Raw genomic sequence first — 23875 nt, 5'->3', positions numbered from 1 at the left:
GAAGGGACACTCCGGTGCACTCTGTTTCTGTGCAGTAGCTGGACGTCCAGGATCCACACGGGGACGTTTTATCCGCGTCCACATGATGAAGAGATGAAGCGTCTTAGATTCCAATCAAGCCTCCTCCGCCGAGGGACGGATTCTCTAAGAGGATGAACATTTCTTTTATTCCCCCACTCCCACACTTCTCTTTCTCTTCATCCTCCCATCTCTCGCTGCTCTCCGAGCAAAGTGAAGCTAATAGTCCTGCTTTATTTTGTAATGTAGTCCACTTCATTTAAGATCAGAGTCTGAACGCCTGCTTGAAAAAGCTTTTGCCTACACGATATGACGGAGCAGACAGTGTGGGTGTGTGTTTGTGTGTGTTTGTGTGTGTTTGTGTGTGTTTGTGTGTGTGTGTGTGTATGACTGGCAGATGCTGTGGGAGAGATCAGCTGCACAGCAATGCTGTCCACAGGGGAAACACACACACACACACACACACACACACACACACACACACACACACACACACACACACACACACACACACACACACACACACACACACACACACACACACACACACACACACACACTGATATGGTTTGTTTTAGCGATTCGGTGGATTTCCGTCCCTGTTGCAGTGTGTGTGTCGGGTCCAAACGTTCCTCTGTGACCGATTCATTTAGCTTCATGTCCATTATCGGCAAATTCCCCCAAACAAGATTTCTTTAAGTTATGTAAAGACCTCTACGTGTCGAGGAAACCGATCGGTCACGGATCTCCGTCCTCTCATCCAGACCCGTTTCTCACCGTGCTCCTGGACAACCAGAGAGAATCTGAGGGAACTGGTCCAGGAGCAGCAGAGTTCTTCTTTCTTTCCTTCTCCTCTTTGTGTCCTGCCTCTTGTCCTGATTCTGGCCTGTGTACAACGCTTGTTTTGTGCTTTGGATTTATTTGTGAAACTTTGTGTTGGAATTTAGAGACTTAGTGAACTTTTTCATCTCCTGTTAGGATTTGTAATCTCCTTGTTAAGACTCTGGTTTCCTGTATTTGGATGTTTGGATTCATATCTCAGTTGTTTGCTCTTCCAGTTTATTAGTTCCCTGTTTAACTTTGGAGCTTCTTTCCCTACAAGTGTCTCAAGTTAGGGGACAAATCCTTCAGAGGCTGCATTTGAATATAAACTGTCCCCAAATGCATCCTTCCAGAAACGAGGGCTCCAACCACCTCCTCCCTGAATGGACCTCGTTGCTCTGTAACACCTGAATCTCTGAACAATAACACAAGCTGCTTTATGAGGAAAACAAAGAGAAGAACGTAGAACATCAGATATCTGCAGGTGTGTGGCACTCGGGGCTGCTCAGGAGAACTTGGTGTGTCTAGATCCTCGTTGAGAGAATCCTGGTCAGTAGAAGAACTGTACCTGGATCTGCTGGAGCATGTTCTTCAGCTGGACCAGGAACTCCTTTGCATCTTTAGCCTTTTCAGAGACTCCGTTCAGGGCCTGAGAGATCTGACACTGCAACGACAAAACAGAAAAAACATATTTATATTAACGTTTGTGCATTTAGAGCCACTGACGTCATCAAAATAAAACATTTCAGCAGGAAACAAGGCCCCAGCGGACAATACATAACAAGGAAGCAGTAATCCATCGAAGGCTTTTCCTTATGCGTTAGTTATGTAACAGACTCTCCCTGGATGCTCAGATTACTGATCCCAGCCTGAAGCAAATTAACCGCCGCCTCCTCTCATTGGCCGAAACGCTGCATTGTCTTAATGACAGGGATTAGGTTTCTTAATCCAGATTAGAATCTGATCTAGATGAGACGAAAGGCAAGAAGGGAGAATTTAACAAATGAGGAAATTAATGACGATAAAACGACTAATCCAAGAACTTTTAGACTCTTGATGCACTGATGTCAGGGAAAGAGATGGAAATCAATTTTAAATGTTCTGCCTGTTTTGTCTTGTGATTTCAGACCCTGCTCATTTTTCCTGCTAGTATTTTTGATCTTTTGCACGTTTTGGGATTTTACCTGTTCCTTTGTTTGCTTATGTTTCCGCCCTCATCCAAGTTTTTACGTCTGTGTGACCTTTAAATAAAAGTGAACTATTTAAACTTTTCATTTGTGTGTCTGTGTTGAGCTTGTGCAGTGGAACTTTCACCATTTTGCACCAAAACCTGATTCATCAAAAGTAAAATACCTCAGAATCATTAAAAATACAAGCATTGCAAAAAGATTTCCAGAAAAAAGTCACTTTATTATAAACTATATAAATGATCCTTTTGTCAGCCTGCTCTTAAATCTGAGGACTAATGTGTTTGACTCTCTTCCACCCTCATTAATCTGTCTCTGTTTACTCTCTGCTCAGTTTTCTAATTTCCAATTCAACAGCTTTATAGCGAACATGAATTCATCTTGTCAAATATTCTAAATGTCAGCAGCTGTATGCATCTTCTGGTAATAACCCCTGAGATGAGACCAGCCTTTAATTTGATTGACCACATAATAATCTCATCCTGTGCGTTTCTTTGTTTTCAGGAATGAAATGCGAGCAGTGGCAGATTTCACAGCAGCTCCGGTTGATACGACGGTTTATTCTTCCGTAGATCTGTGGAGTGAATTTGCTGGTGAGGGTGAGGAGCAGCGAGGACGATGAAGAGGCAGCTGATGTCGGGTTTATCTCCGTCCTGCAGCTGCGAGCGTGAATGAAATACCGAGGCCACCAGTTAAAGCTGAGCAAACTATAAACATGGGTTAATTAACATGTTTAACCCCCGCAGCTCGTCTGCATGTTCCAAAGGCCTCGTCTCAGCCACCGTGAGGGATCATATCACAGGAAGGATAAGCTTCGACTACACCTGCATGTTTAAGACTGTTTACTAATATAAATTCTATTGGAAGTTTATATTTACTTTACATTACATACTCTAAACAAATTCAGTGTGTGTGTGTGTGTGTCTGTGTGTGTGCGTGTGTGTGTGTAAACCAGAAACACAAAGACAACACACATTGTTAAACACATGCCAAGCTGCGATGAATCTGTTCGGCCGTCGCAACGCTCACATTTCCCACCTGCTTCCCTTTTTCTGGATGGTGGTCTTATGAATGCACGCACACACACACACACACACACACACACACACACACACACACACACACACACACACACACAGCCAGAAGGCGATATGGGTGGGGTGGGGTGGGGGGGGTGGGGGGGGGGTTAGACGAGAAATCATAAATAACAGCTTTATTCACTACAAGGTGCAAAGGTCAGATTCATGATCTGGTTCTAAACTCAGCTACTGGTTGTGAAATGTGATGCTTGAAAACAACCAGCACAAGATCAGCCGCTCAGACACTGCACCAAAAAGAATATCAAGTTTATTTTTAACATCTGTTCAATGTTTTATATCGTGAAAGGAGAATCGCTCTCACCCTTCCTGAGGTTTCCGCTTTTATTTCCAGGTTTTCCTCATTTATATCAGAGAGCTGAGGATAGAAATGTGTGCATCTTCAAATAAAAAATAAATAAAGCCAGTTTAACTCAACTAGCTCAACTGAAAGAAAACTAAAAGGTAAAAAGAAGAAATAAACATAATTTGTCTATATTGCAAGGAGAAGAAGATATTAGGATTTTGTGGTATATTTTATATACATTTCAATTCAATAATGGAGTTCATTTACATATCAGTTTAAAGTGTATTGCCAATAAAACATAAAACATTGAGTAATGTTAAATTCACTTTGCATAAGTGCATCTAAAAATGCCTCCTTTTCCCAGTCCTGCAGTTATATGTGAAATCAAATGTCCATAGTACAACGTCAATGAACTGTAAGTATAATCTCCTTTCCACATCTCCACAATAACCACTCCACCCCCACACACCACACACACACACACACACACACACACACACACACACACACACACACACACACACACACACACACACACACACACACTGATCTTATCCCTGTCCATCCCCGCTGTCCGGAGTCAGGAGGAGGGACGCGTGGAGGTCACGGTTCACAAATCAAACCAACCCTTCTGTGGGGCTTCTCCCTGCTCCTCACCAAGAGGCCATCTGGCCCGGCAAGCTGTGTGTGTGTCTGTGTGTGTGTGTGTGTGCGTGTGTGCGTGTGTGCGTGTGTGCGTGTGTGTGTGCGTGTGTGTGTTTGCCAAAATGCTAACGAGGGGATGACGGATGTGCCGTACATGTGCTCTCCTGGCCCGACCCCTCGTCGCTCATGTGATTCCTCATTTCTTTAACCACATCCACCCATCTGCTTGTCTGACGCTTCACTCACAGACCTCTTTTACTCATTCATTGATTTTCTTAGAGCACCAGTTCTTCCCTCAGTGTGGCGTGGAGCTGGAGCATGTCCCAGCATGCATTGTGTGGAAGGCTTAAAAGCACAAACAAGCTCCAGGGAGGAGCGTCAGACAAAGTGGTGGTTGGAGCCAAGAATGCAAATGTTTTTTTTCTCTGTCCCATATTTAACCAGCTAAAGGGTCACAGCTCTATTTCAAGGGAGACCTGGCCAATAAGGAAACACCAATACATCTAATATAAGTAACAAAACAAAACCCAGAACACTGTGTTTAAATGTATAAATATTAGTTTTAACTCATTTGTCTGGCACACTCAAAATATCAGAAACAGTATACAGCACTATACGACTTCCTATCAACTGGGAACGATGGGTTTTACTCTCCACTCCCAACTCATCACAACCTGCAGTAATTAACCTATTTCTCATAATTGCACATGTCAGACAGTGAATCTCTCGCCACAATGACTGATTCTCTCTCTGAAGTTCATCAGAATATCACCTACGTGTTCGTGCTGTTAAACAAGAAGCTTCCCTGGCAGATGGTTTTACAGCTGCAACTTTATAGAGTCGTTCATTTTGCAGTAAGATCGTCCTGTTGCCAAAATGTGGCTCCACGCTGAACTCTGCTCTCGCTGCAGATCAGTGAGTTGCAGATATGGACATATTGGAAAAATCTTCTTTGTGTGTTTTCTGGTTATTGGAAAAAAAGGGCCAGAAACCAATAAACTCTTATTGCTCTTACAATCTCTTCCCATTCGTTTCCCTGAAACCCAGAAATAGCTTGTTGCTCTGCAAAGGGGGTTATGTTTCCACCCCCGTCCATCTGGTAGGTTGCCGGTTGGTTGTTTGCTGGTTTGATTGGTTGTTGATGGGTTGACTGGTTGGTCGTTCAGCAGGATTATGCAAATAGGAAACTGGAAGGACGAGACGTGGGCCAAGAAAGAAGCCGTTAAATCTGTGGTGCAGATCTGAATTCGGTTCCCTTTATTTAACTTTGTGAGATATGGATTTTTGACAATTTCCTGATGTTTCTAAGTGTGATATTTGGTGATGATCCACACAAAACGTGGCACTGGTGGAATTAAGTGTGTTTTCATTATGGGAATGTTGGGCCTTGATTTGGCCCAACAAGATTTGCTCAACTCCCAAAATGAACTGCTCCGACAACGACAATGAAAAGTAACAACGTTTCGTAAGAATCGTTATCTCGAGGCATGAAGACACCAGTTGAAAGAGTCCCACTCATCCAAAGGCTGAATCACTGCCATGTCTAAATTTGGCCGCGGTCCCGATGTGTCAACCCTCAGACTCCAGGGAAACCGTACCACAGTGTTGAAGTGTGACTCGTCTGCCCTGCGGGAGAAGGACCAGTGGGCAGGGAGACAGCGAAGAGATGTGGAGCAAAAGAGAAAAGTCACGGAGGGGAGAAGGAAACTGAAAAATAACACGACACGATAAGAAGCAGGATTCATCTCAAGCAGCATCGACGCACCTGCGGAGCTTTAACGTCCACGAATCCAATCTCTCTGCTCCTTTGTTCCTTTTGTTCCTCTCTCCTTGACCTTTTTCTTTCTCCTTATTACTCCAACAGACGGGGGAGTGCCATTTTTCTTTTTCACCCCCCATTGTGAGCACCCTTCAGCACACCTCTCAGAGACAAGTGCTATTATCCCATTATCTTATTATGGGAGCGACGGAGGAGTTATTTGTTCGGTCTGTGACATTCACGGCGAGCTGTGACATTCATGGAGGCGCAGCTGTGCAGGTTCGGCTCAGCACATCGCAGGATGCTGCAGGAAAACAGAGTCAGGAGGCGAGAGGAACTTGGAGGAAAGTCCGGAAAGAAAGACTTTCCAACCTTGGATCCGTCAGTGGAGATACGCTCCATTAAAAACAGACTCAGTGATAATATGGCTAATATAGTCGCTAATCCTGCTGAGGGTGGTTTTAATCTTTAACGTAAAGGATGATGGATGTTAAAGGGAGGATGACATTAGTTTTCAGCTGCTCCAGACCGAACACAGAAAAGGGGATGAGACTGATAAGGTGCGATGAGGGTAATGAATCAAATACTGAGAGGAAGAGGAAGAAGAAGAGGAAGAGGAAGAGGAAGAGGAGAAGGGAAATGAGGTCTTTAAAAGTGACGCTTTTCTTTGAAGTCTGCCAGCGTATTGTTGAATAAAACAAGCATCACCATAATAACGTCTCCATTTCCAGTTTCTAGCAACCGACTGTGCAAATAAGTCGAGCAAAGATTAACGCTGCGCTCCGAGTCCACTGGAACCGGGACATCGGCCGGGACATCAAACGGAAAAAAACAAGAAACCAGCTTTTGAATTTGTCGCCTACGTAGATTTGACTTAGTCAGTGAAAACAGAGTGAATATATTAAAGTACTGCAACAACAAACAAAAAGTATCTTTCAAGTTGTAATCCTGTCCTGCAGTAATCTTTTTATTTCCTTACACATCAAAAAACTGTTTTCCTTTTCACTTCCTGTAAAATGTACCTCAGTGGCTTGGACGTAAATCCATCAAATTAGTTGTGACCCCTCAGAAAATGTGTAAATCAGAAACCAGTCCAGGTCGTGCAGCCGAGGCAGATGAGTAAAATGTTGACATTCATCCTGTGTTTAAAAAAATCATTTCCACAAGACGTTATCAGCGAATGTGTAATTCTCACACGGCTCCAACAGCTCATCTGTATTTAGGTCACAGCTGGAAACACCTCAGGTTAAAGATCCAGTGGTTTTCAATGAGGAGGCGGCTGATAACAGCGAGACGGGGAGAGTTGAGGTCCAAAATATTTCAGACACGTTTTCGGTTGCATACATTTTAAATTTTACTTTTGGAAACAACGTTTTTCGCAGAGAGAGAGAGACAGTGTGTGTGTGGGGGGGGGGGGGCTGACACCCGGTGATTGGCTGCTGGTGGCATTGACCTTGTCAAAATTATTCCCATGGGACATTGAGAGAGCGGGAGGAGGGGCTGAACCCAATCCTTCACCCCCCCCTCCCATCTCGTTTGCATTTATAAGCCTTTACGTCCTCTGGTTTCATTCACTCATACATTTCTCCTCCTCAACAGCAGGTTTCAACGGGTTCTGATATCTTTAAACTTTAATGACGTATAGAAACGTGTAAACAGGGTTCAGCCGTGCACGAGTAAGCAAGCTTCCACCTTCCCCGAGCTTCCCCTGACAGAGAATGGACCTCCCTGTGCTGCAGAGTCCTCAGACGTAAACACAGAGTGAAGCTCCGTAAATGAAAATGCACGTTTGGTTCACGTGCGGCTCAGGTCCTGAGAAATCCATCATCCAGTGAAAGAAAAGATGCAGTGAAACCACGCAGAGCCGAGCAGCAGTGTTGGCAGACTGCAGGGTGAGAGTCACTTCCTGTTACAGCCGCCTCCACATCCTCCTCTCTGCTCGTCATCGTGCTCGCTCACTGTCTGTCAAAGATTTACTCCACATTGATGTGTAAAAATATTTTTTTTTTCACCTCCTCCTCCTCCTCCTCCGTGTTTTCATATTTTAACGAGTCTGCTCCCGTGTGCATGCACCGGTGGAAACACAAAAGTAGAACAGAAATAGCTCGCGCTGCTTTGTGGGAGAGAAGAGCTGCAGAGGAATGGGAAATAATCCCGTTCATGCATTCACCTGAAAATTCAAAATCATCACGAGAGACATAGAAACAGAGTTGACCACGAGAAAATAACAACCAGTCACCAGATGTTTGTATAATTGTGTTTCCAAAGCAATGATTCCCATTAAAACTGATTTAAATGTGTTTATAAATTCAAACTGTAGCTTCGTGCACAATGTCCACGTACAATATGGAAGGGCTGCAGCAGAACAATCAGCCAGTTGTGCTAAAGAATTAGCGTTTCACATCTGGTGGAGGTCAAAACCAATCTCCTCTCCCCTTCCTCCTCCTCCTCCTCCTCCTCCTCCTCCTCCTCCTCATCCTCTCGCCCACCATCTACCAATCCTCTGCTGCTCAGCTACACAACGAAGTACTAATACACAATTGAAGTGCTACACAACAGCTTCAGTCCTACCTGGAGAGAAGTGAATAACAAACAGGTTTATGTCTGTTATTTAGTGCAGGATGTTTAATATCACATTTAAACCGGACTGCACCGTAAATAAATAGCACAATTAGTTTATATGACTGAATTCACATGAGATTTCACCACAGTTCATCAACATTTCCCTCACTAATCAAGCAATCACTTGTATTTTACTAAAATAAGCTTTGAATTAAAAGATCAAATTCACTAATTCCATGAATCTGTGTGTCTGTATGTGGCTCGTATATCTCCACGACTGTTCATCTTATCGGCTTCACTCTTGGCAGGTCTATTGTTCAGGGTTAAAAGAAGTGCAGATTCAAATTTGATGCAATTTGGATGCAGATATATATATAACGAATAATATGAATAACGAGGCGACCGGCGCTCTGCAGCAGCAATGTCAACGACGACTGATTCTCCGGTTCAGGTTCTGAGTCGTGAGTCGAGCTTCACTGAACTTTAAAGCGTTAATAAAAAAAACAATCTGACCCAAAGTGTAAAATGACCAGAAAACAGAACCACTATGTGGAGCTGAGCTTCAATTCTGTAAAAACTGCTGCATGGAGCTTTTTCGGCATCTATATGCAAACCATCAATATTTATGGTGTAAGGTTCAGCGCCCAAACGTGTCCGGTGCTACTGTGCAGAGAGGAAGTGTTAATTTACGCTCCTGCTGGTGCAGATATTGATTTGCAAAGCGTATTTCACAACCCGAGAGTCAGCGCGTGTGACAGAGTCATAAACTTTTTAACTGACTGCGCCTGCCCCTTCATGTTGTATAAGTAATGTGTGAAGTTTAACCGGTTCATCAGTAAATCAGAAGCAGGATCACGGAAGAATAAAGCCACTTCTTCTCCTGTGATGAGACGTTTCACAGTTTGCCGGCCAACCGCAGCACAAAATAAATCCCTGCCCGCTCGTCTTAGATAAACCGTGGCTGGGATCAGTGGTCACAGCCAGAGTTGGCGGAACGAGCTCCAAGAGGAGGAAGCTAGCATCGTTTTATCAGCCTGACTTTTTCCTCGCGGGGGGGGTAGCTTCAGAGGAGAGGGAGGCAACAACAGTGCAGCGGAGCAAAGGGGAGCAGTCCCTCTCCTCAATAATTGATCAGGGCATCTTCCACACTAATGAATGCAGAGCATAGGTAAACCGCCGAGGGCGTGATTGTCATGAAACAAGCGCAGATTAGCTTCGTTGAGGAAGATGAATCTGTTTCTTATCATCATGGGAAACTGCGTAGTTTACTGTGTGAAGATTCCTTCGCTCCCACGTGACAGAAAACGTTCCTGGAGCTGACAAATAGACGCTGGCACGTGCACAGGCCTCATCCGGAGACATCACACACTCACTGGGCCTCCTGATGAATGAGCGGCCGCTTGTAACCATGGTAACAATGCTCATTGTTCCACTATAGGATGTCCAGGCTCTCCGCAGAGGTCTGGCATTAGCTCTGACTGGTTACCAAAAATAGATCACAAATACTCACAGAGACACACACAGACACACACACAGACACACTGCACTATAGTGGGACAGCTACACACACACACACACACACACACACACACACACACACACACACACACACACACACACACACACACACACACACACACACACACACACACACACACACTGCACTATAGTGGGACAGCTACACCTACACACACACTCACTCACACTCACACACACACACACACACACACACACACACACACACACACACACACACACACACACACACACACACACACACACACACAGCCTGAATCCCTCTCTGCAGAGGATGTCTGCTGCAGCCAGAGGAGACAAAGTGAAGTAAAGTGTGCATTAACCTACATTCAGTGCTTCGAGTCCAGCAGCACTGCCTTGAGTTAAATCATGTCACGCTGTGTATGTTTGTGTAGTCGTGACGCTGCGAGGACAGAAATCTGCAAACACACTTTTCATTCAGGGGGCTCGTCTCCCGTGAGGGGACCAGAACCTGGAGGGTGGACCTTTTGTTTGAGGGTTAGAATTCCTCATGCTGCACCCTTCCTAACCCGTACCCGACCAATTTAAGATTTGATAACGCTGTCAGAAATCGTGGTCGTGCTCGTTCCACACATCTTCTCCCGCGTCAAAACCCAACAACTCACCACAGGGCAGCTCTCAGGCTGACATTGTGACCAGTGATTCACGAGCAGGTAGCAGCCGATGCAGCCTCGAGCTGTTATAGCCTCGAGCGATGGTGAGGACAAGTCTGTTGAGCCTTCGTGGATTTTATTCCATTTTCAGACTCGTCATCTTCAAACACAACCGAGGACGAGTGAAGTTTCATCATCGCTGCAGCTAAAATGGATTTTCAATGGAGGCTGTCGCCACAAGGTAAAAAGGCAAAGCGGGCAGTTGCCTGGAGCCCTAAGCTGAGAGGGGGGGCCCCGAGGAAGGATGATTACATCAGTCCACAGCTACGACAATCTTGTGAGAACCCCCCCTCACGTTCTCTGATCGCAGGAGACACTATGCTCTGAGACCCCCCCACTCCACTAGCTTTTCACTAAGTACTAGAGGTTTAGTTGAAGGCTTGATCGTCTGTGCATGATGTGCCTGGGATGGTCCCTTTAGCCTGGGGCCCCCCCCGAAGTACCTTGAAACACACTCTCCCATAGAGCAGAGCCCCTTTGAGTGTGCACATGCAGTTTCCAGTAGATGCAGCAGCTTCATGCATGTGGCTGCTGGACTTCAGAAAGAAGCATCTGCCAAATGAATGAATATATGTAAAAGAGCCGTTTCTACCAAATCTAACTGCAACTGATCAATTCCTTTTTACATCAGTGAGATTTGACCTTTTTCCTCCTTCCTCAAAGCCACATTTAATAAATATTTAATAAATAAAGGCGGCTGGAACCTGAATGAAGACAACGTGTTGCCATGAATGAGACGCTGAGATGGAAATAAACAGAATATCAGTTTTAATAGGAGAAACATCTGGGACATAATTAAGGTTAATAGAGTTTTTTAATTTATCATCAGACTTCAAACATGCCATCAGAGTAACGATGTAAGCCAAGAGTGTCCTTACAAGCATTGTGCATCGTGTGTGTGTGTGTGTGTGTGTGTGTGTGTGTGTGTGTGTGTGTGTGTGTGTGTGTGTGTGTGTGTGTGTGTGTCTGTGTGTGTGTGTGTGGGTGTGTGTGTGTGTGTGTGTGTGTGTGTGTGTGTGTGTGTGTGTGTGTCTGTGTGTGTGTGTGCGCGCTGCTGGGCCTGAGGACAGAGCAGAGCGAGGATGACTTGTCATGGTCGGCGAGCTGGCATCTGGGATGACGACAGCCGCGCTCGGCCAGTCGGCTCCGCTCTGCGCTGCATCTAAATTACCCCAGTAACAGAGATGAAAGCTCCGTCTTCTGCTGATAAAAGTGTCGTGTACTTTCTCGTAACGTGGCCCGAGGCCCCGAGTTCCCTTTCAGAGGATCTATTCATTATTAGATAGAGGGACACTAGCAAAGTCAGTGCAGCGTTTGGTCCTCACATCACATGAGGTTACTTGGTGCCGACATTAAACCATAGATGTTCCCGGCTGCACAGCATAAAATGACCATAACACATGTTTAAGTATGTACTGAAAACACAAGCTGTTTATTTCTATAATAGAAGACACTTAAATGAGATTCTGCTCATATCCAGGTTCATAATTCTAACCTGTGTTATTACAATAAAAGGTTTAATGCTCTAATGTTCCTGAGACTCTCGCTTGGCTTTGTTAGGCGTCGTAAATGAGACAGAAATGTGAGAATAGATTTCAACTCTCATTCTAACTCGGGCTGCAACTGTTCTTCTCATGATCGATTGATCCACCATCAAATTAACTGATTCATCATTTCCTCTAAGAAATGAAAGCCGACGTTCTGACCAACAGTCCAAAATCCAAAGATATTAATTTTCACCTAGTGAATTCTGTAAAGTTGATGCTAATTCAAATAGATAAATAGATCAAATAAGATAAGATGTGTGAAAATAATCATAATAACAAATAGTAATACAGTGTAAAAAAGGTTGGCACATATAGATATTTTAATTGATACAGATATTCTATACATCGTACGATCGTGTTTTTGATCCACATAAAAGCTTCATGGGCAGAAATAGACGGCAGCTCAGTTCACAACAAACAGGCGGCACCGATAGCAACGTGCTTGTCAAAACGTTTTGTCAGAGTCCCGGCGGACGAGAGACAAGCGAGACAAAGTGTTAACTGTCAATATTAGATGAAGGAACAAGAGGCAAACCGACGATTCTGGCGAAGACGACGCTGCCAGTGAGTGTGAATGATTTATATCGAGAGATTTAACGAAACCACGACACCGCAGGTAAACGCCACAGCAGAGAGGAGACTGATTAAATCCTGATTATTCAGTTTCTTTCCTCATGTTTTCAACGACAGAACCGAGTCAGTGGATCACAGTTCAGCACGAGCTGTGGTAAATAAGAAAGGAGGAGGATCCACAAGGTCTTCATCATGTGACAAACATCCACCGGTATCAACACAAACCTGTGGTGTCATGTGACGTCCTGCACATGTTGCAGAGGAACATGTGTGTACAGCCTTCTCATTACCCGGGTAACAGCCGGGAGTCGTGTTACTACACCAGAAATAATCTTCATCAACTGCAGTTTTATTGAGAGACACACACCCTCTGACCATCTGCCTTCCTCTGCCTCTCACACTCAGTTGGTGAAGCTGCGTTAACGTTTTAATTTGAGACTAAGATCCGAAGTGATCATTTACCACTTACATGTTATTTGTTGTTGCATTGCATCCTCTGAGAATTCACTTCTCCCTAATTCCCTAATCTGAAGCACAACCTAAAACTAGACATTACACCGGACATCTAGAAATTACGCATGTCTCCCCAAACGTGCACAGCATCTGAGATCGCCCAGTTTCACAAATCACTTAAATCAAAGATGTTGTTTTTTCCTGCATCCCATCTGCTAAGAATTCATTTGTTTCCATTCAGCTAAACTGAGGCAACAGATATGTTTTGTAGGAAATGCCGTGAGTGGCTGGATTATGTTCAGAGGCAACACATTTTTTTTAATGAATGAAGAGCTCATAAACAGGTTGAGAACGTCTGGTGGCAATTTGTTCAAAACACAGTCAAATCTAATATTTCAACCCAATCAGGAACAAACAGAAGTTTGTTTTCAACAATAGACGACAACTGGTTCATCTGATATGATTAAATATCAATTCCAAGTCATTTTGATCCACGTGTGATGATTCATTTGGATTCAAATATTTTGTGTGACTGAAACAAAACAATGATTCCGAATATGAAGGAGAAATTACTACAACTAAACAAACCAACGACCTGTGAGACATATTATAAACCAGACGCAGAAACATGAGCTGGTGACTGGAAGAGAAAAGAGTGAATGTGGACGTATGTAAAGCTGAACGTCAGAAAACTGACAACAGCAACAACAGAAACAGCTGTTTCACTGTCTACAAAACTAGATAACAATCTTAAGATGGTTGAGAAACTCGAGAACAAACCCCAGCAGAATATAAAGAACATAATCAGAAGGAAAAGGAAGCAGAGACATGACAACGCAGCTCAAAATCACTCAAATTTAAACATCCTACGCAGGAACATCCCTCCTCGTAGAATACGTTCTGTAAACCTGCTCTGAGAGATGAATTGCTTTGATTCATCCTCTGATCTTAAGACTTTAAATGATGCTGAATATTTCTCATTTTTATGGTTAAAGAAAACTCATAACTGTCCCATTTCAAATCTAAAATATAAATATATATAATTATAGTCATCGTATATAATTACGATGACTCTGCAAACACTGAACCACTCAGAGCAGCGGCAGAAGCAGCAACTCTGCATTTGTGCGTTTTAATATTTAACTAAGAGCAGAGCCAGAGCCAAGAGCTCTTCACTGCATGGAGCTGGGTCACACGTGCACGTGTGCATGTGCTTTAAATAGACAGTGTGTTTTCTGCTCGACTGATTAGAGGAAACTGGATCAGTGTGTCTTCCTGTAGTGAAAGTTCTTCCTGCACAGCAGCTTCTCTGTATCCCTCTGTGGTGAGGATCCATTTAGATGCTTTTAGATAAACCGACAGGATTCAAACTACTGCAAACACACTGCAGTGGCCATCAAGTCCGCTTCCCCCTGGGAACCTTATTTCCTTTGAATGTGTGAATGTTTTCACTTTGGGTGTTGATATCTCGACTCTTCCTGTTGGACAGTGATCTTCTGAATTCAATCAAACCTGACAAACAGTCCTCTGACTCCCTGAGAGACCTCATCAGCAAACCTTGTTGTTTTTGGTCTTTCAGTTTGAGAGCAGGACTTATTGATCTCAAGTTCAGATTTTGTAATGCTTTCAGTTCTGCTTAGATTTTCAGCTCCTCGCGCTCACGTCAGATCAACAATTCAAAATCCAAACATATTCAATTTACTATCATTCACAACAAGGAAAAGCATCAAACCAACACATTTAAGAAGCTGGAACCAGTGAGTGTTTGGTACGTTTTCAATAATCCAAATCATTGCTGATTAATTTACTGTCAGTATATACAGTTGTAAGTTTTCTGTTTATATCTGGTCCTTCCTGAGAAAAGAAAGTGCACACAGAAGGAGAGGCCACTTGTTTTCAATAAATGCAAGAAGACGTAGAGGACTGGGAGAAGGAGGAAGCAAGATGAAGCTACGCTGGAGCAGATAAGACATAAAAACACCTCAAACACCAGCTCTGCAGTACTGACCTCACCGAGCAACGTTTCAGAAACTCAACAGCTCTGCAACGTGACGTCTGTTGCCTGTGTCGAGTGCAAGCGCGGGCAAGAGGACGAAGACAGACAATCATTGATCTCCCCTCAACAAGCAGGACACCATATTAACTAAGTGGCGGCCATCTCTTATTCATCCACTCACTCATCACTTATCAACGCCCTCGCGCTCCTGCACTCTGATGGGATTTTCACGGTCCATTTATGGGACAGGGGGAGAGGGGGAAAGATGGAGGAAGGGCAGGAGAACACAAGGGAGGGGTGAATGAAGGGGAGGAGGGAGTGATGATAAGAGACGGAGGTAAAGAAAGACACATGCACACAAAAGGTGAACGATAAGCAGGACAAGAAGAGAGAGAGAGAGTCTGAGATGTGTTGATGGATAAATGATGAATGGGATGACTGGAGGCGTCGAATCTCACAAAAACCAAGAGACACAGACGCGGAGATTAGTCCCAATGACCCACTTAGCAGGAGACGGACGAAAATGGCTTTTCATTTACATGTATGAGGTGTGGGTGTGAGGACGATCGCGATGACGACGGCCTTATGAAGTGTTTTATTTAACACAGGAAGCAGACGAGGATTATACAATATCAGACTCTGACTGGACCTGCAGCTGCGAATAGTTTTCACTTAAACCCTTTTGCTTTCTGGCCCCAGGGAGTTCTCTTTTAACCACTATCATCAATATGTTAATAAAGGTAGTTTAATTTTTAAAAAAGTGTAAAGATTTAATGCATTGCAACGCTGTGCAATCAAATCTGGGTTTTTCTTCAGTTATAAATGGTCGGAAAAGCAAAAAAATACAAAAAAAACAAGTAAAATCTTCTATTTTCATCCACTTCACAGAGGAATGTTTTTACAAAAGACGGATAAATCAGGTCCCACTGGGGAGAGTGAACCTGAATTGACCCCTGGAGCAGGCTTATCCTTCCAATTAATGAAAGAGTCATTAAAAAATGAATTAAATCATAAAATCACTTTAATCATCCTTTAATGAAACAGGAAGGAGATGTTTGGCAGGCGAGGGGAATCGAGGAGGAACGAGTCCGGACGGAAAAACAGTGATTCAGCCACATTTTGCTCCAGTAGACAGATTTTCATGCTATTGTTTCTTTATCATCTTTATTTCTGCCTTTTTCAACCATTCAAACATCAAAAGCTTCAGCTCGTTCCAAACATTCATACTTTTCATTTTCCAACTTCCTCTTGAAAAATTTCAACTTTTCCTGCAATTTTTGGGCTTCGGTCGCCAACGACTCCTTCGTACGTCAACTGGTTTCAAACATCTAAACATTCTGCTTGTTCATTGTATCATTGTGTATCTCATATTTCTATAATTCCTCTGTCAGGTTGTTTTTCAGTGGAAGCAGTTGCTGGAACAGTGACCTTTGCCTGTGGCATCTTCTGCCATTGATTCAGGGCAGGCTTTCCACCACGGGGACTGGCACGAGCAGCCAATAGGAGCACCCCCCTCTCTGAACTGCCCTGTGATTGGTCGAAGACTCCCGTCCCGGGCCAGATTTCCCCGTGGCTAGAATCAGAGCCTGGAGGAAGTGCAGAAGTCTAGTTTCCTCTCAGATCGCTTGATTTACATGATGCTGAAAGGTTATTATGGACCCTGAGATGAAGGAGTTTAAGTATCTCAGGGTCTTCTTCTTGTTCACGAGTGAGAAATCTCGTCAGAAAGACCCAGGACTCACTGACATGTTTACATCTCCCATCTGGCGGGGGGGAATGTCTCGGGAGGGACAGGACGCCGGGAATACCCTACTTCCTGTATGACCCGAGCCCGGTTAAGCAGAAGGCAATCAATCGGATGGATGGATGGATGGATGGATGGATGGATGGATGGATGGATGGATGGATGGATGGATAGATACCTACACCAGCTTTAAATACACAAATCGCTGACAGATTGTTATACTGTCACAATGTCTCCACATTAGAATCACTACAATTGAAATCATCCATTTCGCCTCCTTTTCCACGATCTGAGCCAAAGTTAGGAAACTTACACAATGATACAAGATCCCTTTTTATGTCTTCTTCTCTCATGTTGAGCCATGTCGTGGTAAATCAACTCCCTGAAGTCCTTATGGACAATAAGATAAATCTGTTTTCCTCCAGAATAGTTTTAATCTACAAACCTCAGCAGCAGCAGCTCTCAACCGTGCATGAAATAAGTATTTGGCAGGAGTATAAACAAAATGTAGATTATGAAATGCAGTGCCACGCTTTTGTTCAGCAAAAGTACTGAGATGTTTTACTTAAGTATGAACACAACACAATGACATTAAGGAGGAAAAGCCTTTTCACAATCTCACATAAGAAAAACTACTCAAAGCCTCACTTCACCTCAATTCTGCGTGTTATATTTCAAATATATACTTTATATTACTGTAATTTGATCAGTGATTGAAAAGATCAGCATGAGAGTAAATGCTGACGAAGTATCAATTCGTCATTATCAATTTGACATAAAATCTTGATATGAAAAGTATAAACCCAGCATAAAATGGAAATACTCAGGTAAAGTACAAGTACCATGAAATAGGCATGAATACAGTATACTTCAGATAGTGATGTGAATATATAATCTTTTAAATTAGGTATTGTTCTAACCTTACTTCCAAAAACATTAATTTTAACCGTGTTAACATGTGCGGATTAAAGTAACTGACTTAAACCAACATTATTATCCCCGTCCTGCTGCTGCCTGAGGAAGAGCACTGACCTCTTCCTCCTCCACTATTCACACACACACACACACACACACACACACACACACACACACACACACACACACACACACACACACACACACACACACACACACACACACACACACACACACACACACACACACACACACACACAGATGTGCGCTGGTAAAATGTGAAATAGCCAGACGGGGGTTTGTGTGACCTACTCAAGTGATGACTCACATTGTATCCACACAAACAATGACACACACACACAGGGGATTTTGCGCCTACAGTAATTATCTTATTATGCGTGAGTTCTGATTATTCACACTGAGTTCTCCAATTTACGCTTTGCCCCACATACACTGAAACTCAACCACACACACATCCCTGCTTTCTGTGATCAACATTTCCAGCTCACGCTTCAGCTTCCTCTGCCGTTGAAATTCACCACAAACAGCCGCAGACGCCTCGACGTTCGCGATCAGCCGTGTGACTACAGGGAAACCACGGAGATGCTGGGGGGGATTTGTGGCGAGATGGCTGAGCACACGTTTACATAACCATAAGAAACAAGCAGGTTAGAATGAGAAGCGTGATTGATACGAGGTTTTTCAATTCCACAGAGGCCACATCAGGCTACACACACACACACACACACACACACAGATGCCTAAATGGCTTTGAGCCTTATGTGGATGTGTGTTGTGTCTTTGTGAGGACCATTTTGAGCATAGACCCTATGGAGAGAGGGACAGTGAGGACATGTTGGTTAGGGGAAGGGTTACGTATTTAGTTGTGATGGTTAAGGTCAGTGATAAGGTTATGGTTAGGCCGTCCAGGATGAATGGAAGTCAATAGCAGCCCAAACCCGTCACGTTGTGTTGACTCGTCTTCCTTATGGGGTCAAAGGTAAGTCCCCTTATCGTCAATCATTCAAGTTTAAGGTGAACACACGTTCTAAGGTTTGTTTCAGGTTAAGGGTTAAGGGAGGACAAGTAGTAACTATGGTTAAGGTTGGAAATCAATGTAATAATAATGTCCCCGGAAGTCATGGAGACACTGCGACTGTGTGTGTGTTAAACCTTGTATAGGTGTATTTCTGAGGACCATTTGAAGACCTTATGAGGACATTTTGGCCCTTTTCTCACTTTCTGATTAACTTTCTGAAATCAGTCTGAGGGTTAAGACTTGGTTTAATGGTTATGTTTAGTATTAGCTTTAGGCTTGGGTTAGTTAGTTAGTTGGCTGGTTGGGATTAGGGGCTGGGGAATGCATTATGCCAATGAGTGTCGGTTGTGTGTCTGTCTGTTTGTGTGTGTGCTTGTGTGTGTGTGTGTGTTGACCTCACCTTGTGTTGCTTCCACATCACCGCCAGTGGTTTGACATCGTGCTTGTTGTGTTTCCCTTCCTCCAGACACTTGACGCACACCGGAGCTTTGCAGCTGCAGCAGAACATGCTGAAGTTTTCCGCTTCGTGGTCCACGCAGGTCGCCGGTTTCCGCGCGGTGGCGGGCGGCTGCTGACCCCCGGTTCCTCCTCCTCCTCCTCCTCCGCCTGCCGCACCACCACCTGCCGCTGGGTTCCGCGGCGGCACCAGGCGGTGCTTGGCCAGCGGACCCCGGGATGGGTGGCACCGCTGCTGGCAGGAGTGACAGTAGAAGACGTCGCACTGCTCGCACATCACCGCCGCGTCCGCCGGGTTGCGGTCGCACAGCTGACACTTCACCGCCGTGGAGGAGGAGGAGGCTGCGGCGGCGGCGGCGGCGGCGGCGCGGTTCTGCTGGTACCGCGCCACGATGGCCTCCAGCAGCCGGTTCCGAGGGAAGCCCCGGAGCCCCCGCTCGTCCAGGGACACGCTCCGGTGGCACAGCGGGCAGGTGAGCGAGCAGTGCCGGTGGGCGGCGGACGGGGGAAACACCCGCACCCCGTTGGGGGACTTGAGCTGACACGGGGTGTAGGACCCGTACCCGCTGTCGGTCTCACTGTACAGACTCATCTTGTCCATGTCCAGGTAGTCGTAGTCCGAGCTGCCCGAGGCTCGGCTCTGCACCGGGGTCTCTCCCTCCGGGGTCTGCACCGTGATGTTGCGGGCGCAGGCCAGGCACACGTTGTGGGAGCACGGCAGCAGGACGGGCTCCCGGAACAGGGAACCGCACACGGGACATTTTAACTCTTCCTCCATCGTGCGTGTGTCGGCGAAGAGGAGGGAGAAGCTCCGGAGAAAACACTTCAGCACCGACTGAGGCGGACAGCTCCCCAAGCAGCTGTGCGCATGCGCTGCAGGGGGGGCGGGGACTGTGTGGTGTGAGTGACGGGTTCATTGAAAGGCTCTGATACACCCACACTGTCATGATTTGTTCACAGGGTCGAATCCGGGCTGGGTGTTTTTATTTATTAGGCTTTGGGTTGTTTATATTGTATTTATTCACTGAACTGTTCATTTATACACATGTTAAATCCTACACACGCTGCCGGGAATAAAATTTAGTGTGTATATTCATTTAATCATCATTTTATTGAACTAAAATTGGTTATTTTCAAACTTACTGGGTGTAAAACTACTGGTATCAATGCATATACAGAAGAGAAATAGAATAGATAAAGATGATTAAGTGCTGTCTTTATATTTGATTCCTCTTAAATCATTTAAAGTAGAAACCTTTCTATTTCTATTTCTTTATAAAGATTTCATTTTACTGAATTGAAAATCTTTTTAGATAATATCCTTCATCCTTTAACATATGACAGGGTTTTAATATTGTACGTGTTTGAGGTTGCATTAATTATTTACAGTTTGGTGGTTTGATCTGTAAAATAATCAGAAACCATTAGAATGATTAAGTAGAAGAAAATGGAAATCTGGTAAATTACAATACACAGAATAAGTCTTTTCCAAATTAAATTATATTTCAAAGGGGAATCTAACGAAGGAGAATAAGTCCTGTGATGTTGGTCCAGGAAGCAATGAGGCGCTGATCATCCATCATCGAGTCAAGAGTAATGGTGGTCATGGCGATTATAATGACAATCATTTATCTGACTACCTAATTATCTGCATTTGTTCTGCCTGTCAGCTTGAGACGGATCAGACGCAGCACACAAACCAAACAGAGATGAATCAAGTAACATTTTGCAACACGACACCGTTAAAAAGTGAAAAGACAGTAGTTCAGGTGACTTGAGGAGTTTGCTGATGCTCATGTGGGCGAAGGTTTTTTGGATCCGTTAACCTTCGTGTTGTTTGACGTCAGCCCTCTGTGTTAGCTCAGCGTCTAATTGACCAGACAGCAGCCGTGACTGAGGCCCCTCAGGGTGCAGCTTTAATCCACACCCACTGGGACAGCTTTCCATTTATCAGCCCCGTTAGTTTAATTACCTGTAAATTAGATGTGTTCTGTGGAGTCTTCACACATACTGTAGAATACTGTGCATCTACACACAAAACACATTAAAATCTACACAATTTCCTTTGCTTTCATTGCACGACTTCACCTGTAGGCTCTTGCTCCGCTCATTGTGAGGACACGTCCTTTTAGAACATTTAATATCATCACTGTAGGACATGAAAGCTCGAGTTACACTGCTGGAGTGGAAACGGCTTTTTGAAAGTGAAGCACTCTTTGTGAGAAGCATCCGGAAGAAAATCCAAACACCCAGCAGCACCGTCCTCTTAACATCACAGGCGGAGTTGGTTTTACAAACATTGTGCTGAAAGATCCACTACAAGTCTGTACTTCCTCCCATTTCATGTTCACTTCCCCGCAGTCGTCTCTCCAGACGAGACTAACACACTGAACAGGCTCTTGTAGATTTCACTGAATTCAAGACTCGGCTGCTTATCTGTTAATTTAAAAGTTAAGGTTATCGTGTGTAGAATGATGATTCTCAAAGTACAGTGTCAGCAAGTTTTTCTGCAGTAAAATGAGACAATTCTGCCAGAAAATGCATAGAACTTCCATATGTCAAATGGTGATAGATACATTAATTATCCAGAGATTTGTTTTGTATTCTTGTGATTCTAGAGAGTACCAAGTGGGGGCGCTGCAGTACAAACATTTAAAATCCTACACTTTGAGGTTTTAATGAATGAAAAGCAGGAGATGGAAGAGATACTCAGATCTAAATACAGTCTACAGATACTCAGCTGCAAGTAAAAGTGTTAGTACCAACATGTATTTACCAATTCATCAGAATCCATTCACCTATAGACTATGTTCTATTGGATTATAATTATTGACACGAGTGCATAGCTTGAATTTGGAACAATGGAATTGATTGTAAATGCTTTGCTGAGTCGTTTCCCTCCACGGATCAATAAAGTCAAATTATATCTCATGTTAACATAAAACAAACAATGAAATACTTTATTTGTTGAATACATTTTGTATTATAATCAGTTATTAGTACCTTAAGTTATCAGGTAAATAAAGTGGACTAAAGGGTAAAATATTTACGTCCAAAATGTGGTTGAGGGGAAGTACAAAGATAAAATGGTAAATGTACAGTTTTTTGTACCATTGATTTTGAAAATTATGCAAAAGTAATTGATTAGTGGATCAGTTAAACCTGGAGAATTTCACACTTCGGTAAACACTGATGAGTTCAAGCTGTTCTAAATGTTTGATGACCAAGACATAAAACCATGACCGTTACTATCTATATTTTCTATGTGTTGACTGAGTGAATTCCTCTTGAATAATCCCGCCCGCCCACTGTCCGCTCTCTCTCTCTGAGGATAAGCTGATAACTTCACCCGAGGCTTTCCCCGAGCCCTCGATCACATCACTGATTATAACGAGATGAGCTGTGAAGCAGAGAGAACAATCGTGCGTCTAAAAATATCTGCGTCGTCAGTTCCTGTTGCCGTTTTACAGCGAGAGAGGAGCATCTGTTTGTTTCAGTGACGGGATCCAGACTGGTTTTACTGGGTTCTAACAAACGGTTGTCGCTGGTCAGACGATTGAAGTCAGAATTGTATCTTCAATAGAACTCATAAGCAGTATTTATAAATACAGCCACTGCGATAAATAATTAAAAACTCAGGTTTTACTATGATTATAAACAGAATAATTGTTTCACAAAAATATTAAAGAAAATTTACATCATCTTATCAATACTTCCTGATTAAAAGCTGCCACAAGAGGGCAATGTAGTCATGAAATAAGGATCAAGAACTAAATCTGATGTGAAACACAACATCTCAGGTTGAACGGACACATCACACATCACACATCACAGGTGAAATAACATCACTCGCTGCATCGCACTGAAATAACGACTTCCTCCTGTGACCAAGTCAAAATGGCTGCTGGAAAAAAATGAAAAGAGAAGACGTCTTTAATGTGACTCATCTGGAAATGATAAAGAATAATGAATGATAGAGAATAAAAAGGGCTCTGATGCACGTTTGAAAAATGTATTGAGATAAAGTAGATGGATACACAGGGATGAAAAAAGACAGTGAAGTTCATCTGCATGGATTTTAAAATTCTACTTTTAAAGCAATGAGAGGCCTCAGTCCAAGCTCCATTAAGAACGTATTATTCCCTCTATGTGCCTGAGTGTTCAGTTCGATGTGTGGATGAAGCTCCGCTGGTTATTCACAGATCTGGAGACTGAAGGTGACCAGGTCTTTGCTGAAGAGCCTAAAACTGAGGAACAGTCGACCTATTGACTTTGTGAGATGGGCATAATTCAGGGAATAATTCCTGGATCTTGAAAAATTAAAAATCTGCCACATTTAGGGAACAAATATCGATGAGTTTGTGAAATTAAAATCTGGATCTCTTGAATGTGAATGTGGTTATACAGGGAACTGCTGGGCCTCGGTGGAGGAACGTGCTCGGCTTAATGCCATTCTCGTTTTATTGTCTTTCTCTTAATTTAATTGCTGTTTTAATTTCCATTTTTAATTTCTGTTACGCACTTGGCAACTCTGTTAAGAAAATAAAGGTTTTTTTATTATTATAT

General features: G+C 43.7%; 1 protein-coding gene across 3 annotated transcripts in view; it reads right to left on the bottom strand.

Annotated features, from left to right (window-relative positions):
* The window catches only part of LOC117758370 (E3 ubiquitin-protein ligase TRIM9), a 39520-nt gene extending 19359 nt beyond the window's left edge, over positions 1-20161 (bottom strand). For all 3 annotated transcript variants that reach the window (XM_034579986.1, XM_034579983.1, XM_034579985.1), the window contains exons 1-2: positions 19254-20161; positions 1409-1504 (exon numbers count right to left, since the gene is read on the bottom strand). In XM_034579986.1, coding sequence (XP_034435877.1) covers positions 1409-1504; positions 19254-20087 — 930 coding nt within the window. In that variant the 5' untranslated portion in view covers positions 20088-20161. The remainder of the gene's footprint in view (positions 1-1408; positions 1505-19253) is intronic.
* Between the last annotated feature and the right edge of the window lie 3714 nt (positions 20162-23875).

The sequence above is a fragment of the Hippoglossus hippoglossus genome, chromosome 24 (genome assembly GCF_009819705.1).
Source record: "Hippoglossus hippoglossus isolate fHipHip1 chromosome 24, fHipHip1.pri, whole genome shotgun sequence".
In the NCBI taxonomy this organism is placed as follows: domain Eukaryota; kingdom Metazoa; phylum Chordata; class Actinopteri; order Pleuronectiformes; family Pleuronectidae; genus Hippoglossus; species Hippoglossus hippoglossus.
The sequence above is the reverse complement of the archived record's forward strand: the minus strand, read 5'-3'. Positions and strand labels throughout refer to the sequence as shown.